General features: G+C 37.7%; 1 protein-coding gene across 3 annotated transcripts in view; it reads left to right on the top strand.

The window, feature by feature from the left end:
• The window catches only part of SCLT1 (sodium channel and clathrin linker 1), a 226,186-nt gene that overhangs the window by 58,560 nt on the left and 152,323 nt on the right, over nt 1–15,303 (top strand). For all 3 annotated transcript variants that reach the window (XM_070386529.1, XM_070386528.1, XM_070386530.1), the window contains one exon: nt 5,282–5,420. In XM_070386529.1, coding sequence (XP_070242630.1) covers nt 5,282–5,420 — 139 coding nt within the window. The remainder of the gene's footprint in view (nt 1–5,281; nt 5,421–15,303) is intronic.

The following is a 15,303-nucleotide window of genomic DNA, read 5'->3' as shown; positions in this document are numbered from 1 at the left end:
GTTTTTTTTTACCCAGTGAAATATCCTTCAGAAGAGAGGTCAGATGAAAAGAAATTGAGAACACTGTCTTTAGAAAAATTGAAGACAATCCTAAACAGATAATCTACCTAAAGAAAATATTAATAATTCCAGATGAAAGCTTAGCATTATAGGAAAGGGTAACTGTGCAAAAAGCCCAATGAATATCAGCTCTTCTAAAGTGATAATAATGTCTCTAAAATATCTATAGAGAATTAAATATTAGGTTGGTGCAAAAGTAATTGCGATTTCAGACTGTGAACTTTGAATCATCATAACTAGGCTCAAACACATCTTTATTAATCAAAATGGGAATCATTACAATCAACACATTTTTGCTAATGAGAAGTAAGTTTGTTTATTCCTGTATCATAAAAATCCATGTCTCTGGATTCAACAAACTCTTGGAAAGCATTTTCTGCCTTGTGGAAGCACTTTCCCTGCAAAAAGTTGTCAAGATGCTTAAAAAAGTTGTGGTTGGTTGGTGAGAGGTGAGGTGAAATATGGCAGATGAAGCAAGACTTTGTAGCCCAGTTCATTCAACTTCTGAAGCATTGGTTGTGCAGAAGAATTGGGCCCTTTCTGTTGATTAATGCCAACCTCAGGCGTGGCTGTTCTCAGTACATCTCATTGATTTTGCTGAGCATACTTCTTAGATATGATGGTTTCACTGAGATTCAGAAAGCTATAGTGGATCAGATGGGCAGCAGACCACCAAAGAGTGACCATGACCCTTTTTTTTTTTTTTTTTTTTTTGATGCAAGTTTGGCTTTGGCTATCTAGCTTCTTCTTGGTCCAGCCACTGAGCTGCGCGTGGCTAGTTGTCATATAAAATCCACTTTTGGACACATGTCACAATCTGATTGAGAAATGGTTCATTGTCGTTGCATAGAGTAAGAGAAGACACTTCAAAACGGCAGTGTTTTGATTTTCTATCTGCTCATGAGGCACTCACTTACCAAGCCACAACATGATAGCAATAAGATAAATTTAGAAAAAGGGTATTTGAAGTTAAAATATTCTCAGGTTCTAGCGTTGCCCAAAAGAGATATAATGCTAATTTATTTTAGAGTTTGATTATTCAGTGATGCATGTTATAATCTTCAAAAGTAAAGCAAAAGATCATGTAACTGCCAACCCAGATAATAGAGTAGAAAAATGGAGTAATAAAAAATAATCTATGGAGTAATAAACAATAATCTAAAAGCATGAAAGAAGAGAACAACCAATAATGGACAGGGCAAATAGAAAGCAAATACTGAAAAAGATATAAACTCAGATACATTACTAATTACATCAAATTTCAGTGTACTACATGCTACAGTTAAAAGACAGTGATTTATCAGAGGAATTAAAAAAGACACTTACATACTTCTTATCAGATTTCTAAAATACAAGAATATTGAATGGTTGCAAATAAGAGAATGGAGAATAGATAAACCATGCAAGTGCAAACTGAAAGAAAACGGGTAAAATTGGGCATATTAATAGTAGACCTTAATGTAAGAGAATATTATAAATAGTGATATTTCATAATGTTAGAAGATATGACAGTTTTAAATTTGCAAGAACCCAATTGCAAAGCCTCAGGATAGAAAATTTCCAATTTTCTCGGGGGTTTTTTTGTTTTGTTTTTTTTTAGTTTAGAAAAATTCAGTGATAGCCTTGAATGGCAAAACAGACAACTCCACCAGCTGGAAGGAAATATAAACAGATTGTTCCTCAGTAATTGAAAGAAAAACTCAAAAAATAGTATTTGAACCATGCAGTTAACATGGGTCATGGTGGAGAGCTCTGACAGAATGTGGTCCTCTGGTGAAGGGAATGGCAAACCGCTTCAGTACTCTTGCCTTGAGAACTCATGAGCTGTATGAAAAGACAAAAAGATATTACATGAAAGACGAACTCCCCAGGTCGGTAGGTGCCCAGTATACTACTGGAGAAGAGTGGAGAGATAACTCCAGAAAGAATGAAGAGACGGAGCCAAAGCGAAAACAGCACCCAGTTGTGGGTATGACTGGTGATGGAAGTAACGTCCGATGCTGTAAGAACAATACTGCATAGGAACCTGGAATGTCAGGTCCATGAATCAAGGTAAACTGGAAATGGTCAAACAGGAGATGGCAAGAGTGAACATCCACATTTTAGGAATCAGTAAACTAAAATGGACTGGAATGGCAAATTTAATTCTGATGACCACTATATCTACTACTGAAGGCAAGAGTCCCTTAGAAGAAATGGAGTAGCCCTCATAGTCAACAAGAGTTCAAAATGCAGTGCTTGGGTGCAAGTACTGAAACCCCAAATTATAAGACAGTTGTAGAAGAGCAAGAGACAAGCAGGATTGAAAGTGAAGTGAAGTCACTCAGTCGTGTCCCACTCTTTGCGACCCCATGGACTGTGACCCACCAGGCTCCTCTGTCCATGGGATTTTCCAGGCAAGAGTACTGGAGTGGGTTGCCATTTCCTTCTCCAGCAGGATTGCAAACTGAGAGATTAACTGAGAGATTAAAACCCTTTCTCCAAATACTTCAGATACTAAAACAAATAAAAATTAACTACATATAGGTAGTCCTTGCTTTGCATATCAGTGCAGAACTCTGAAAAGGACCTTGCAAGGGCAAGGTGTGTCCAGGTTGACAGAATAGGAAAACCCTGAACTCAGCTTCTCTAACCACAGCAAAATTACAACTGTTTGAAGAGCAGCTGTCAATGAGAATCACTTGAATACAGCAGAACATATTTTTACAACTAAAGATACAAGGAAGAAACCAAAACAAGATGGGTAGAACTTCCCTGGCAGTCCAGTGATTAAGATGGCAGGCTTCCACTGCAGGGGGCGTGTATTCCATCCCTTGTCAGGGAACTAAGATCGTGCATGCTGCACAGAGTGGCCAAAAGATTAAGGGAAAAAAGGGGTAGGAGAGGGCAGAGATATAATGTACGCACACCCTCAGGTAGGTGACCCACAAACTGGAGGATAATCACAGTCACAGAAGTTCTCCCGAAAGAGCAAAGCCAACGGGATTTGAATATTGGAGAGCCAGAGGAAACAGAAACTCCGCTCTTAAAGAGCACACACAGAATCTCATTTGCTCTGAGTCCCAGAACAGAAGCAGTAACTGGAAAGGAACCTGTTAAGACCCACTTGCTTATCTTGTAGAGTCTCCTAGACAGGAAGGGGGCAACTACGATAAAGAAACTGAGGCCAAAAAAGGTTAAGGAACATGTTCAAGGTCACATAGCAAACAAAGTGACAGATCCTGGCTTCTCATTCAGGAAGTTTGGATATACCGCAAGAAAATCAAACCAGTCAGTCCTAAAGGAAATCAGCTCTAAATCTAAATGTTCATTGGAAGGACTGATGCCGAAGCTCCAGTACTTTTGCCACCTCATGTGAAGAGCCAACTCATTGGAAAAGACCCTGATCCTGGGACAGATTGAAGGCAAAAGGAGAAGGGGGAGGCACAGGATGGGATGGTTAGATAGTATCCCCAACTCAAATGGCATGAATTTGAGCAAACTGGGAAATAGTGAAGAATGGAAAGCCTGGCTTGCTGCAGTCCATGCAGTTGCAAAGAGTCAGATACAACTTAGTGACTGAACAACAACAAATTTGCTCTTAACCAATAAGGGTTTTGTTTTTTTAAATTGAAGTATATTTGCTGTACAGTATTATGTGTTACAGAGGAACAATATGGTGATTCTCAATGTTTATACTTCATTTATTGTCTAGTCACTAAGTGGTAACCGACTGTTTTGTGAACCCATGGACTGTAGCCCACCAGGCTCCTCTGTGCCTAGGATTTTCCAGGCAAGAATACTGGAGTGGGTTGCCATTTCCTTCTCCAGGGGCTGTTCCTGAACCAGGGGTCGAACCCACGTCTCCTGCTTAGCAGGTGTATTCTTTACCACTGAACCACCTGTACTTCATTTATTTGTTGTTGCTGTTCAGTCGCTAAATCATGTCTGACTCTTGTGCAACCCCATAGACTATAATAAGCCTGCTAGGATCCTCTGTCCATGAGATTTCTATACAAAAAATTTTGGAGTGGGTTGCCATTTCCTTCTTCAGTGGATCTTCCTGACCCAGGCATTGAACCTACATCTCCTTCACTGCAGGTAGATTCTTTACTGTTGAGCCACCAGGGAAGCTCCATACATCATTTATAGTTAATATAAAATATGGGCTATATTCCTTGTGTTGTACAAGATGCTTTCTTAGCTTATTTTGTATCTAATAAATTGTACCTCTTAATCCACTACCCCTATACTGCATCTCCCCCCTGCCTTCACCCCACTGGTAATGAGATTATTGCCTTGTGACTTTTATTGTATGTGATGAACTTTGTTTTCACCAAAGATGTTTTTAAATTTCAGATTGTATTTTTCTAGTTTCAGTGGAGATTGTAGTATTAGTAGGTAATTCTGTTTAGATTTTTCTATAGGGATGGATGCAATTCCTTTGAGAAATTTTTACCTTGAGATATGTTTAGTATAAATGATGTTTTCTGGTTATAATTATACAAATTCAATATTTTCAAGATTTTCTGATGTTAAAAACCATTTTCCCTTCTGTGTGTATATTATACACCTAATTTTTTTATAATTTTAAATTACAAAATATTTGAATTTAATGAATATTTTGTAATTTATGAAATATTTATCACTTTTGAAATATTTGTCATTTATGAAATATTTATAATTTAATATATATTAAAGTTGAATTTAAGACTTTCAAAATTACCATCAAGCTTATTTAAGAAAGTGCTGGCAAGTAAAGCCTCTAGTCTTGATTTCATAACCATCAAGAATTTTATTCTATATAAACTGGAACTAGTCAGAAATCAAATGAATTTTGTGAAACACAGTGAAGAAATTAACAAATAATTCTATAATCCCCTTTCCATTTCATTAACTAGATGAAGTTATTATATTTAAATTTTTTCTGAATGACGTGTTTTATCAATGAATCAGGTATAATTTCAGAATTTTATATGTTTGAAAAATTAAAATCTTCCTAGGACAAACTGAATTATGTATCTTTAAATTGAGCAATTTAACTCATTCAAAATTTTGATGTATTTTTTCTTGTGACTCATTATTCAATGATTTTTAAATACTTGTACATTTAGAGGATGACTTAAAAATGATTTTTGTGTAAACAGTGATTTTTGACCCAAATGTTGATTTAGTTGACCCTGAAACAACAACTACTGTTACTAAAATTAGATTATTGTTGTGTTCACTGTTTGTTCCAAAGGTTGCACAATGAATTAAAAGATGCTGTTGTTGCAAAGCAATTGGAGGCCCTTCCCTTTGGCACAGAGATGGGAAATGAGATATATACAGATGACGAAACAGTCAGGAATCTTCAAGAACAGCTAAAACTGGCCAGTCAGGTGAGTGATATATTTATTATCCTGAATAAACAGAGTTTCTAAAAATCTGTGATCAGCCATTATTTATGAATGATAATAGAATATCGAAATTGTTAGCATGATGATTTTCTACAGTTTGCAAAATAGTTAACAGGTAACAAAACTTGTAATATGTACCCTTGCTGTATGTTACAGTTGCCATGTATATATTTTAATTGAATCCTAATTCTTTTGGCATGATTTTTTGTGTGTTGTAAAATATTGTAATGCAAAAGAAAATTTTTGAAGAAAAGAATCAATTATCCACTTGCCTAAATTTACATTTTTTTCCCATGTTTTCTTCTGATACCATTTTCTTCAGTTTTCAAAGATTATAGAATTATATTTTTCTAAACTTACACTTCTTTTAGAATTATGCTTTTCCTCCTTTTTTCTTCCTGTATGGTTATCAAAATATTTGGGAAGCTATATTGTTTATATCCTGTTTTTAGCATTGTAATCTTTTTGGTTATATATAAGAGAATGTTATTTTAATTTACAATTTTGTATGCCAGGTATCTCATATCTTTTATGGATTTGAATCCCATTTTTATACCTTCCTGTGTTCCTCAGTTTCTTCATTTTATAAATGGGGATTAGAAATTCATTATTAAGGTTTTGATTTTATACTTATCTGTAGGAAGTTGAATTGTCTTTTATTCTTTGGAAAATTGGTTTTGGAATTCTTGGCTTTCAAAAGTGATATCATTTGTTAATTAGATAGGCTATATATACCTTGTTAAGGAGCATTATGTAGCACTGAATTCTTTTTAATATATAAAGGGAAGGAATTTGGAAAGTAATAGAGGGAAAAAAATAATGCGGAAAGCATATTCTTTGCTCTGTTTTAGCCTAGTATTTCAGGAGGAATTTATTAATGTGCATGCATGCATGTCCATTCTGAAGGAGATCAGCCCCGGGATTTCTTTGGAAAGAATGATGCTAAAGCTGAAACTCCAGTACTTGGGCCACCTCATGCAAAGAGTTGACTCATTGGAAAAGACTCTGATGCTGGGAGGGATTGGGGGCAGGAGGAGAAGGGGACGCCAGAGGATGAGATGGCTGGATGGCATCACTGACTCGATGGACATGAGTCTGAGTGAACTCTGGGAGTTGGTGATAGACAGGGAGGCCTGGCGTGCTGTGATTCATGGGGTCGCAAAGAGTCGGACACGACTGAACGACTGATCTGATCTGATCTGATGCATGCATGCTAAATCGCTTCAGTCCTTTCTGACTCTTTTAAGTCTACAGACTGTAGCCCACTAGGCTCCCCTGTCGGTGGAACTCGCCAAGCAAGAAGACTAGACTGAGTTGCCATGCCCTCCTTCAGGGAATCTTCCCCACCCAGGGATCGAACCCATGTCTCTTATGTCTCCTGCAGTGGCAACGGGTTGTTTACCAGTAGTGCCACCTGGGAAGCCCATTAATGTTCACATATAAATAAATAAATGAAAATTAATTTAGACTTCAAAATGCTTTCTAACCAGACATTAAATACCTTTTTAAAGCTGTAGCAGAAGATACATTTCTTATTACTCTTAAAAAATACTGTGACAGACATATATAAAAGAACCCTCACTTGTACACCTTAAATATAGGCAGTGATTGTCAGCCACACCTCAATAAATTCTTAAAAATTTAATTTATAAAAGAAAGAGTGCAGAACTAGATAAGATTTGTAGTTTCAAAAAACAAAACAAACAAAAAAGAATTCTTCTAAAAAGCATCTCTCTGTGGTACTCTTGTTGCTATAATTTCTAACACTCAATTTTATTTCATTTTTTTTTAGTCACATTTGTTCTCATTCCTCACCCCTTTCTCTTTCTATCTTACCGTCTTTGCCTTTCTCCATGTACATCTTGCTTGGTCCCATATTATGTCTCTGAAGATGGTTCTTCCCTTTTGCTACATTTTGGGTTGTTATTTCATAGTAAGTATGGTGAGGTCCAGGTTTGAGCAGTCAAAATTGAAAAAGTTTGTGAAAGAAAATTTTGCCACAATATCTGCAATGTACTTTGTATATAAATGCGAAATTTTAACTGAGTGACAGTTCAAGCAGTTTTATAAAATGTTAACGAATCCATAAAATAATAATGTTAAATGTTAATTCTGCTTATTACTTATACATTCATCTTTATGTATATTACTAAGTTATACGTACAGTCATTTTGGTATCCATCACTAGATTGAAAGACCTTCTTGTCGTGCGTGAAGACTAGGTGAATCCAAACTGAATAAATTGAAAACTAAATACAATGCAATTTATAGTAGAAAATTGAGAGAGAATTCTTTATTATGCTTTATTAAAGCAATAAGTAAAAATAATAAGATTCAAATATCTTCATTTCACAAATATTTATTAGTTGTTCACTATATATGCTGCTACTGCTAAGTCGCTTCAGTCGTGTCTGACTGTGTGACCCCATAGATGGCAGCCCACCAGGCCCTGCCATCCCTGGGATTCTCCAGGCAAGAACACTGGAGTGAGTTGCCATTTCCTCCTCCAATGCATGAAAGTAAAAAGTGAAAGTGAAGTTGCTCAGTCGTGTCCGACTCTTAGCGACCCCATGGACTGCAGCCTACCAGGCTCCTCCATCCATGGGATTTTCCAGGCAAGAGACTATATATGAGACACTGTGATTAGTGTTGATCATGCAGTGGACAATGTTGGCGTCTGCTTTTGTGAAACACGCAAGCTTTTGAAAGAAAAATCTGGTCAAATTTCTTGAGTTTGGTCCCATTCTACTTCCTCACTCTATAATCTTGGGAAATCTTTTTGTGCTTCACCTTCTTCATTTATAAACAGGGATTATAGTAATTCTCCTTCTATGGGGTTCTTAAGATAATTAAAGTTTTAAATCCTCATAAAGCACATAGTGTAATGCCTAGCACATGTGTAAAATAAGTTTACCTATTATTTTTATCATCTTTATTATTATTAGTGCTAAAAAGCAAGGTGAAGAATTAAAATTAGGTGTAAAAAATTCTGTGTGTCTCAAATGTAATTGTTTTGGGAGCCAATAACACTAGTACAATATCAAATGCAGTTCAGTTCAGTTGCCCAGTCGTGTCCGACTCTTGTGACCCCATGAACCCCATGACCCCACTCCCTGTCCATCACCGACTCCCGGAGTCCACCCAAACCCATGTCCATCAAGTCAGTGATGCCATCCAACCATCTCATCCTCTGTCATCCCCTTCTCCTCCTGCCTTCAATCTTTCCCAGCATCAAGGTCTTTTCAAATGAGTCAGCTCTTCACATCAGGTGTCCAAAGTATTGGAGTTTCATCTTCAACATCATTCCTTCCAATGAATACCCAGGACTAATCGTCTTTAGGATGGACTGGTTGGATCTCCTTGCAGTCCAAGGGACTCTCAAGAGTCTTCTCCAACACCACAGTTCAAAAGCATCAATTCTTCGGCGCTCAGCTTTCTTTATAGTCCACCTCTCACATCCATATATGACCACTGGAAAAACCATAGCCTTGACTAGACTGACCTTTGTTGACGAAGAGATGTCTCTGCTTTTTAATATGCTATCTAGGTTGGTTATAACTTTCCTTCCAAGGAGTAAGTGTCGTTTAATTTGATGGCTGCAATCACCATCTGCAGTGATTTTGCAGCCCAGAAGAATAAAGTCAGCCACTGTTTCCACTGTTTCCCCATCTATCTGCCATGAAGTGATGGGACCAGATGCCATGATCTTTGTTTTCTGAATGTTGAGCTTTAAGCCAAAGCTTTCATCAAGAAGCTTTTTAGTTCCTCTTTACTTTCTGCCATAAGGGTAGTGTCATCTGCATATCTGAGGTTATTGATATTTCTCCCAGCAATCTTGTGGGAGCTTGTGGATTCCAATCTTGTGGATTCCAGCTTGTGCTTCCTCCAGCCCAGCATTTCTCATGATGTACTCTGCATAGAAGTTAAATAAGCAGGGTGACAATATACAGCCTTGACGTACTCCTTTTCCCATTTGGAACCAGTCTGTTGTTCCATGTCCAGTTCTAACTGTTGCTTCCTGACCTGCATACAAATTTCTCAAGAGGCAGATCAGGTGGTCTGATATTCCCATCTCTTTCAGGATTTTCCACAGTTTATTGTGATACACACAGTCAAAGGCTTTGGCATAGTCAAGAAAGCAGAAATACATGCTTTTCCAGAACTCTCTTGCTTTTTCGATGATGCAGCAGATGTTTGCAATTTGATCTCTGATTCCTCTGCCTTTTCTAAAACCAGCTTGAACATCTGGAAGTTCATGGTTGACGTATTGCTGAAGCCTGGCTTGGAGAATGTTGAGCATTATTTTACTAGCATGTGAGATGAGTGCAATTGTGCGATAGTTTGAGCATTCTTTGGCATTGCCTTTCTTTGGGATTGGAATGAAAACTGACCTTTTCCAGTCCTGTGGCCACTGCTGAGTTTTCCAAATTTGCTGACATATTGAGTGCAGCACTTTAATAGCATCTTTCAGGATTTGAAATAGCTCAACTGGAATTCCATCACCTCCACTAGCTTTGTTCGTAGTGATGCTTTCTAAGGCCCACTTGACTTCACATTCCAGGATGTCTGGCTCTAGGTGAGTGATCACACCATCATGATTATCTGGGTTGTGAAGATCTTTTTTGTACATTTCTTCTGTGTATTCTTGCCACTTCTTCTTAATATCTTCTGCTTCTGTTAGGTCCCTACCATTTCTGTCCTTTATTACAATATCAAGTCCCTCACTAAATACTTTTATTTTGGAGTATTTTGTTTTCTCATATTAGTGTGATTTATAAAAATCCTTCTGGAGGGCAGCTTGGCAGTAAAAGCCTAGAAATGCTTATATCCTTTGACCAATTAATTTGATGGTGACATTACATAGATTTTAGGAACCTGTCCTAAGAAATTGTTATACATAAAAATATATGAATAAATATATTCATTGTAGTAATGTTTTGCTTGTAAAAAATGGAACAATTTTTTTTTAATCTAAAATATGGAATCATTTCAGTTGTGTTTCTTTTTTCCAAATTATTGGTTATATATTAGTACAGTGGTTCTCAAATTTTAGTGTTTATTATAATCACCTGGGGGCTTATTAAAATAAAGATTGTTACCCTCTCCCCCAAGTGTTTTTTTTACTTTTAATATTTATTTATTTGGTTGTTCTGGGTCTTCGTTGCAGCATGTGGAATCTGGTGTCTTGACCAGGGAATGAACCCAGGCCCCTTTGCACTGGGAGCCTAGAGTCCCAGCCACTGAACCACCAGGGAAGTCCCATCCCCCAAGTTTTTGATTCAAGAAGTCTAGGATATGAGTCAGTAACTTATGTTTCTTATAGGTTCTAAGGTATTGCTGCTAGTCCTTTCAGAACAACTGGTCTAGGAGAATCTGGGCTTTCTACCTAGTATTCCAGATGATTTTTACCATCAGACACATTTGAAAAAATGCAGTTTTGAGATATGAGGCATTTTTATGACTATTCCATTGAAAATAAAATTGTCTTAAAAAAAATAAAATGAATTTAGAGGGTCATTCCACCAGGAATTAGAAATCCAGCCCGAATTCTGGCTCTACATTCTACTTTTGTCTACAGATTTTAAACTGTGTAAGTTTTAGGCAAAACTAATAAAAGGTTTTAGAAGTCAGGATAATGGTTAGTTTTGGAGGATTGTAGTATCAAGAAGAAAGGGGCAACTGGCTTCAAGGTACTGGTAATAACGTTCTCTGTCTTGAACTGGTTGCTGGTCACATGAGTGCACTCACTGTACAAATTTATGATTTGTGTATCTCTGAATGCTTATGCCTCAGAAAGCTTCTTTAGAACTTATAAATGTATTATTTATTTGAAATGTATACTCATTATATTCCAAAAATGCATATCTTTTCACTACACCATCTTACCTACTTATTAAAACTGAGAGAGGAATAGCTCTGACCTGGAATTTAAAAGCTTGGGCTTTAGAGACAGAGAGATGAAGATTTCTTCTTGATTCTCTCAGCAGCTTGCTGAGTGACTCCAGGCAAATGGCCTGAACCTTAGTTTCCACTTTTCTAAAAAAATAATAATGCTTTTTATCTGCTGGCTTAGTTTCTCAACCTTCTTGGTTTAAGAACCCCTCTTTAGTATACTTAAAAATTATTCAGGACTCCAAAAAGCATTTTTTTGTGTGGGATATTTATCATATTACTAAATAAAACTAAGACATTTTTGTTTTATTTTTTTTAATTTGTTAATTTATTTCTTTATTTGGCTGTGTTCTGTCTTTGTTGCTAAGTGGGCTTTTTCTCTAGTTGGGGTGAGCAGGGGCTACTCCCTAATATAGGCTTCTCATTGTGGTGGTTTTTTTGTTGTAGACAGGGACTCTAGGGCATGAAGGCTTCAATAGTTGCATCACACAAGCTCAATATTTGCAGCTCCCAGGCTCTAGAGCACAGGCTCAATAGTTGTGGAGCACGGGCTTACTTCTTAAGATGTGAGATCTTCACAGACCAGGGATCAAACCTGTGTCTCCTGCATTGCCAAGAAGATTCTTTATCCCTGGGCCACCAGAGAAGACGCTAAAATTTATTCTTTTTTTTTTTTTTTGTCTTTTTAACATTTTTTTTTTTTACTTCTTAATTTTATTTTTAAACTTTACAATATTGTATTGGTTTTGCCAAATATCTTAATGAATCCGCCACAGGTATACATGTGTTCCCCATCCTGAACCCTCCTCCCTCCTCCCTCCCCATACCATCCCTCTGGGTCATCCCAGTGCACCAGCCCCAAGCATCCAGTATCGTGCATCGAACCTGGACTGGCGACTCATTTCATACATGATAGTATACATGTTTCAGTGCCATTTTATTGAAGGATAATTGCTTTACAGAATTTTGTTGTTTTCTGCCAAACCTCAAAATGAATCAGTCATAGGTATATGTATATCCCCTCCCTTTTGAACCTCTTTCCCATCTGCCTCCCCACCCCACCCATCTAGGTTGATACAGAGCCCTGTTTGAGTCTCCTTAGCCATACAACAAATTCCCATTGACTATCTATTTTACATATGGTAAATGTAAATTTCCACTTTACTCTTTCCATACATCTCACCCTCTCCTCCCCTCTTGCCATGTCCATAAATCTATTCTCTATGTCTGTTTCTCCATTGCTGCCCTGTAAATAAATTCTTCAGTACCATTTTTCTACATTCTGTATATGTACGTTAGAATATGATATTTATCTCTCTCCTTCTGACTCACTTCACTCTGTGTAATAGGTTCTAGGTTCATCCACCTCATGAGAACTGACTCAAATGTGTTCCTTTATATGGCTGAGTAATATTCCATTGTGTATATGTACCATAACTTCTTTATTCATTCATCTGTCAGTGGACATCTAGGTTGCTTCCATGTGCTAGCTGTTGTAAATAGTGCTGCAGTGCACAATGGGATACATGTGTCTTTTTCAATTTTGGTTTCATCAGGGTATAATATGCCGACGAGTGGGATTCCTGGGTCATATGGTGGTTTTATTCCTAGTTTTTTAAGGAATCTCCATACTGTCCTCTCGGAGAAGGCAATGGCAACCCACTCCAGTACTCTAGCCTGGAAAATCCCATGGACGGAGGAGCCTGGTAGGCTGCAGTCCATGTGGTAACTAGGAGTCGGACATGACTGGGTGACTTCACTTTCACTTTTCACTTTCATGCATTGGAGAAGGAAATGGCAACCCACTAGGTGTTCTTGCCTGGAGAATCCCAGGGACAGGGGAGCCTGGTGGGCTGCCATCAGTGGGGTTGCATAGAGTCAGACACGACTGAAGCAACTTAGCAGCAGCAGCAGCATACTGTCTTCTATAGTGTCTGTATCAATTTGCATTCCCACCAACAGCACAAGTGTATTCCCTTTTCTCCACACCCTCTCCAGCATTTATTGTTTGTAGACTTTTTCTTGATGGCCATTCTGACCAGTGTGAGGTGATAGCTCATTGTTGTTTTTGATTTGCTTTTCCCTAATAATGAGCAATGTTGAGCATCTTTTCATGTGTTTGTTAGCCATCTGTATGTCTTCTCTGGAGAAATGTCTGTTTAGGTCTTTTTTCCACTTTTTGAGTGGGTTGTTTGTTTTTCTGGTATTGAGTTGTATGAGCTGCATGTATATTTTGGAAATTAATCCCTTGTCAGTTGGTTCATTTGCTATTATTTTCTCCCATTATGAGGGTTGTCTTTTCACCTTGCTTATAATAAGTTTCCTTTGCTGTGCAGAAGCTTTTCAGTTTAATCAGGTCCCACTTGTTTACTTTTGTTTTATTTCCATTACTCTATGAAGTGAGTCATAGAGGATCTTGCTGTGATTTATGTCATCAAGTGTTCTGCCTATGTTTTCCTCTAAGAGTTTTATAGTTTCAGGTCTCACATTTAGGTCTTTAATCCATTTAGAGTTTATCTTTGTGTGTGGTGTTAGGAAGTGTTCTAATTTCATTCTTTTACATGTAGCTGTCCAGTTTTCTCAGCACTGTTTATTAAAGAGGCTGTCCTTGCCCCATTGTGTATTCTTGCCTCTTTTGTTGAAAACAAGGTACCCATAGGTATATGGCTTTATCTCCAGGTTCTCTATCTTGTTCCATTGGTCTATATTTCTGTTTTTGTGCCAGTACCATACTGTCTTGATGACTGTAGCTTTGTAGAATAATCTGAAGTCAGGAAGGTTGATTCTTCTAACTCGATTCTTTCACAAGACTGCTTTGGCTTTTGGGGGTCTTTTGTGTTCCATATGAATTGTGAAATTTTTTGTTCTAATTCTGTGAAAAATGTCATTGGTAATTTGATAGGGATTGCATTGAATCTGTCGATTGTGTTAGGTAGTATAGTCATTTCCACAATATTGATTCTTCCTACCCAGGAACATGGACTATCTCTCCATCTCTTTATGTTGTCTTTGATTTCTTTCACTGGTGTCATAATTTTCTGTGTTAGAGTTCTTTTGTCTACTTAGGTAAGTTTATTCCTAGATATTTAATTCTTTTTGTTGCAATGGTGAATAGGATTGATTCCTTAATTTCTCTTTCTGATTTTTTAACTTTTACTATATAGAAATGCAAGTGATTTGTGTGTATTGATTTTGTAATCTGCAACTTTACTAAATGTACTGATTAGCTCTAGTGATTGATAGTATCTTTTGGGTTTTCTATGTACAGTATCCTGTCATCTGCAAATAGTGAGAGTTTTCAGTTCAGTTCAGTCGCTCAGGCATGTCCAACTCTTGCAAGCCCATGAATCACAGCACGCCAGGCCTCCCTGTCCATCACCAACTCCAGGAGTTCACTCAAACTCATGTGCATCGAGTTGGTGATGCCATCCAGCCATCTCATCCTCTGGCGTCCCCTTCTCCTCCTGCCCCCTCCCAATGAGTCAACTCTTCGCATGAGGTGGCCTAAGTATTGGAGTTTCAACCTCAGCATCAGTCCTTTCAATGAACACCCAGGACTGATCTCCTTTAGGATGGACTGGTTGGATCTCCTTGCAGTCCAAGGGACTCTCAAGAGTCTTCTCCAACACCACAGTTCAAAAGCATCTATTCTTCGGCACTCATCTCTCTTTGTAGTCCAACTCTCACATCCATACATGACCACTGGAAACACCATAGCCTTGACTAGATGGACCTTTGTTGGCAAAGTAATATCTCTGCTTTTTAGTATGCTATCTAGGTTGGTCGTAACTTTCCTTCCAAGGAGTAAGCGTCTTTTAATTTCTTAGCTGCAGTCACCATCTGCAGTGATTTTGGACCCCAGAAAAATAAAATCTGACCCTGTTTCCCCATCTATTTCCCATGAAGTGATGGGACCAGATGCCATGATCTTCGTTTTCTGAATGTTGAGCTTTAAGCCAACTTTTTCACTCTC

The sequence above is a fragment of the Bos mutus genome, chromosome 17 (genome assembly GCF_027580195.1).
Source record: "Bos mutus isolate GX-2022 chromosome 17, NWIPB_WYAK_1.1, whole genome shotgun sequence".
NCBI lineage: Eukaryota > Metazoa > Chordata > Mammalia > Artiodactyla > Bovidae > Bos > Bos mutus.
The sequence above is the reverse complement of the archived record's forward strand: the minus strand, read 5'-3'. Positions and strand labels throughout refer to the sequence as shown.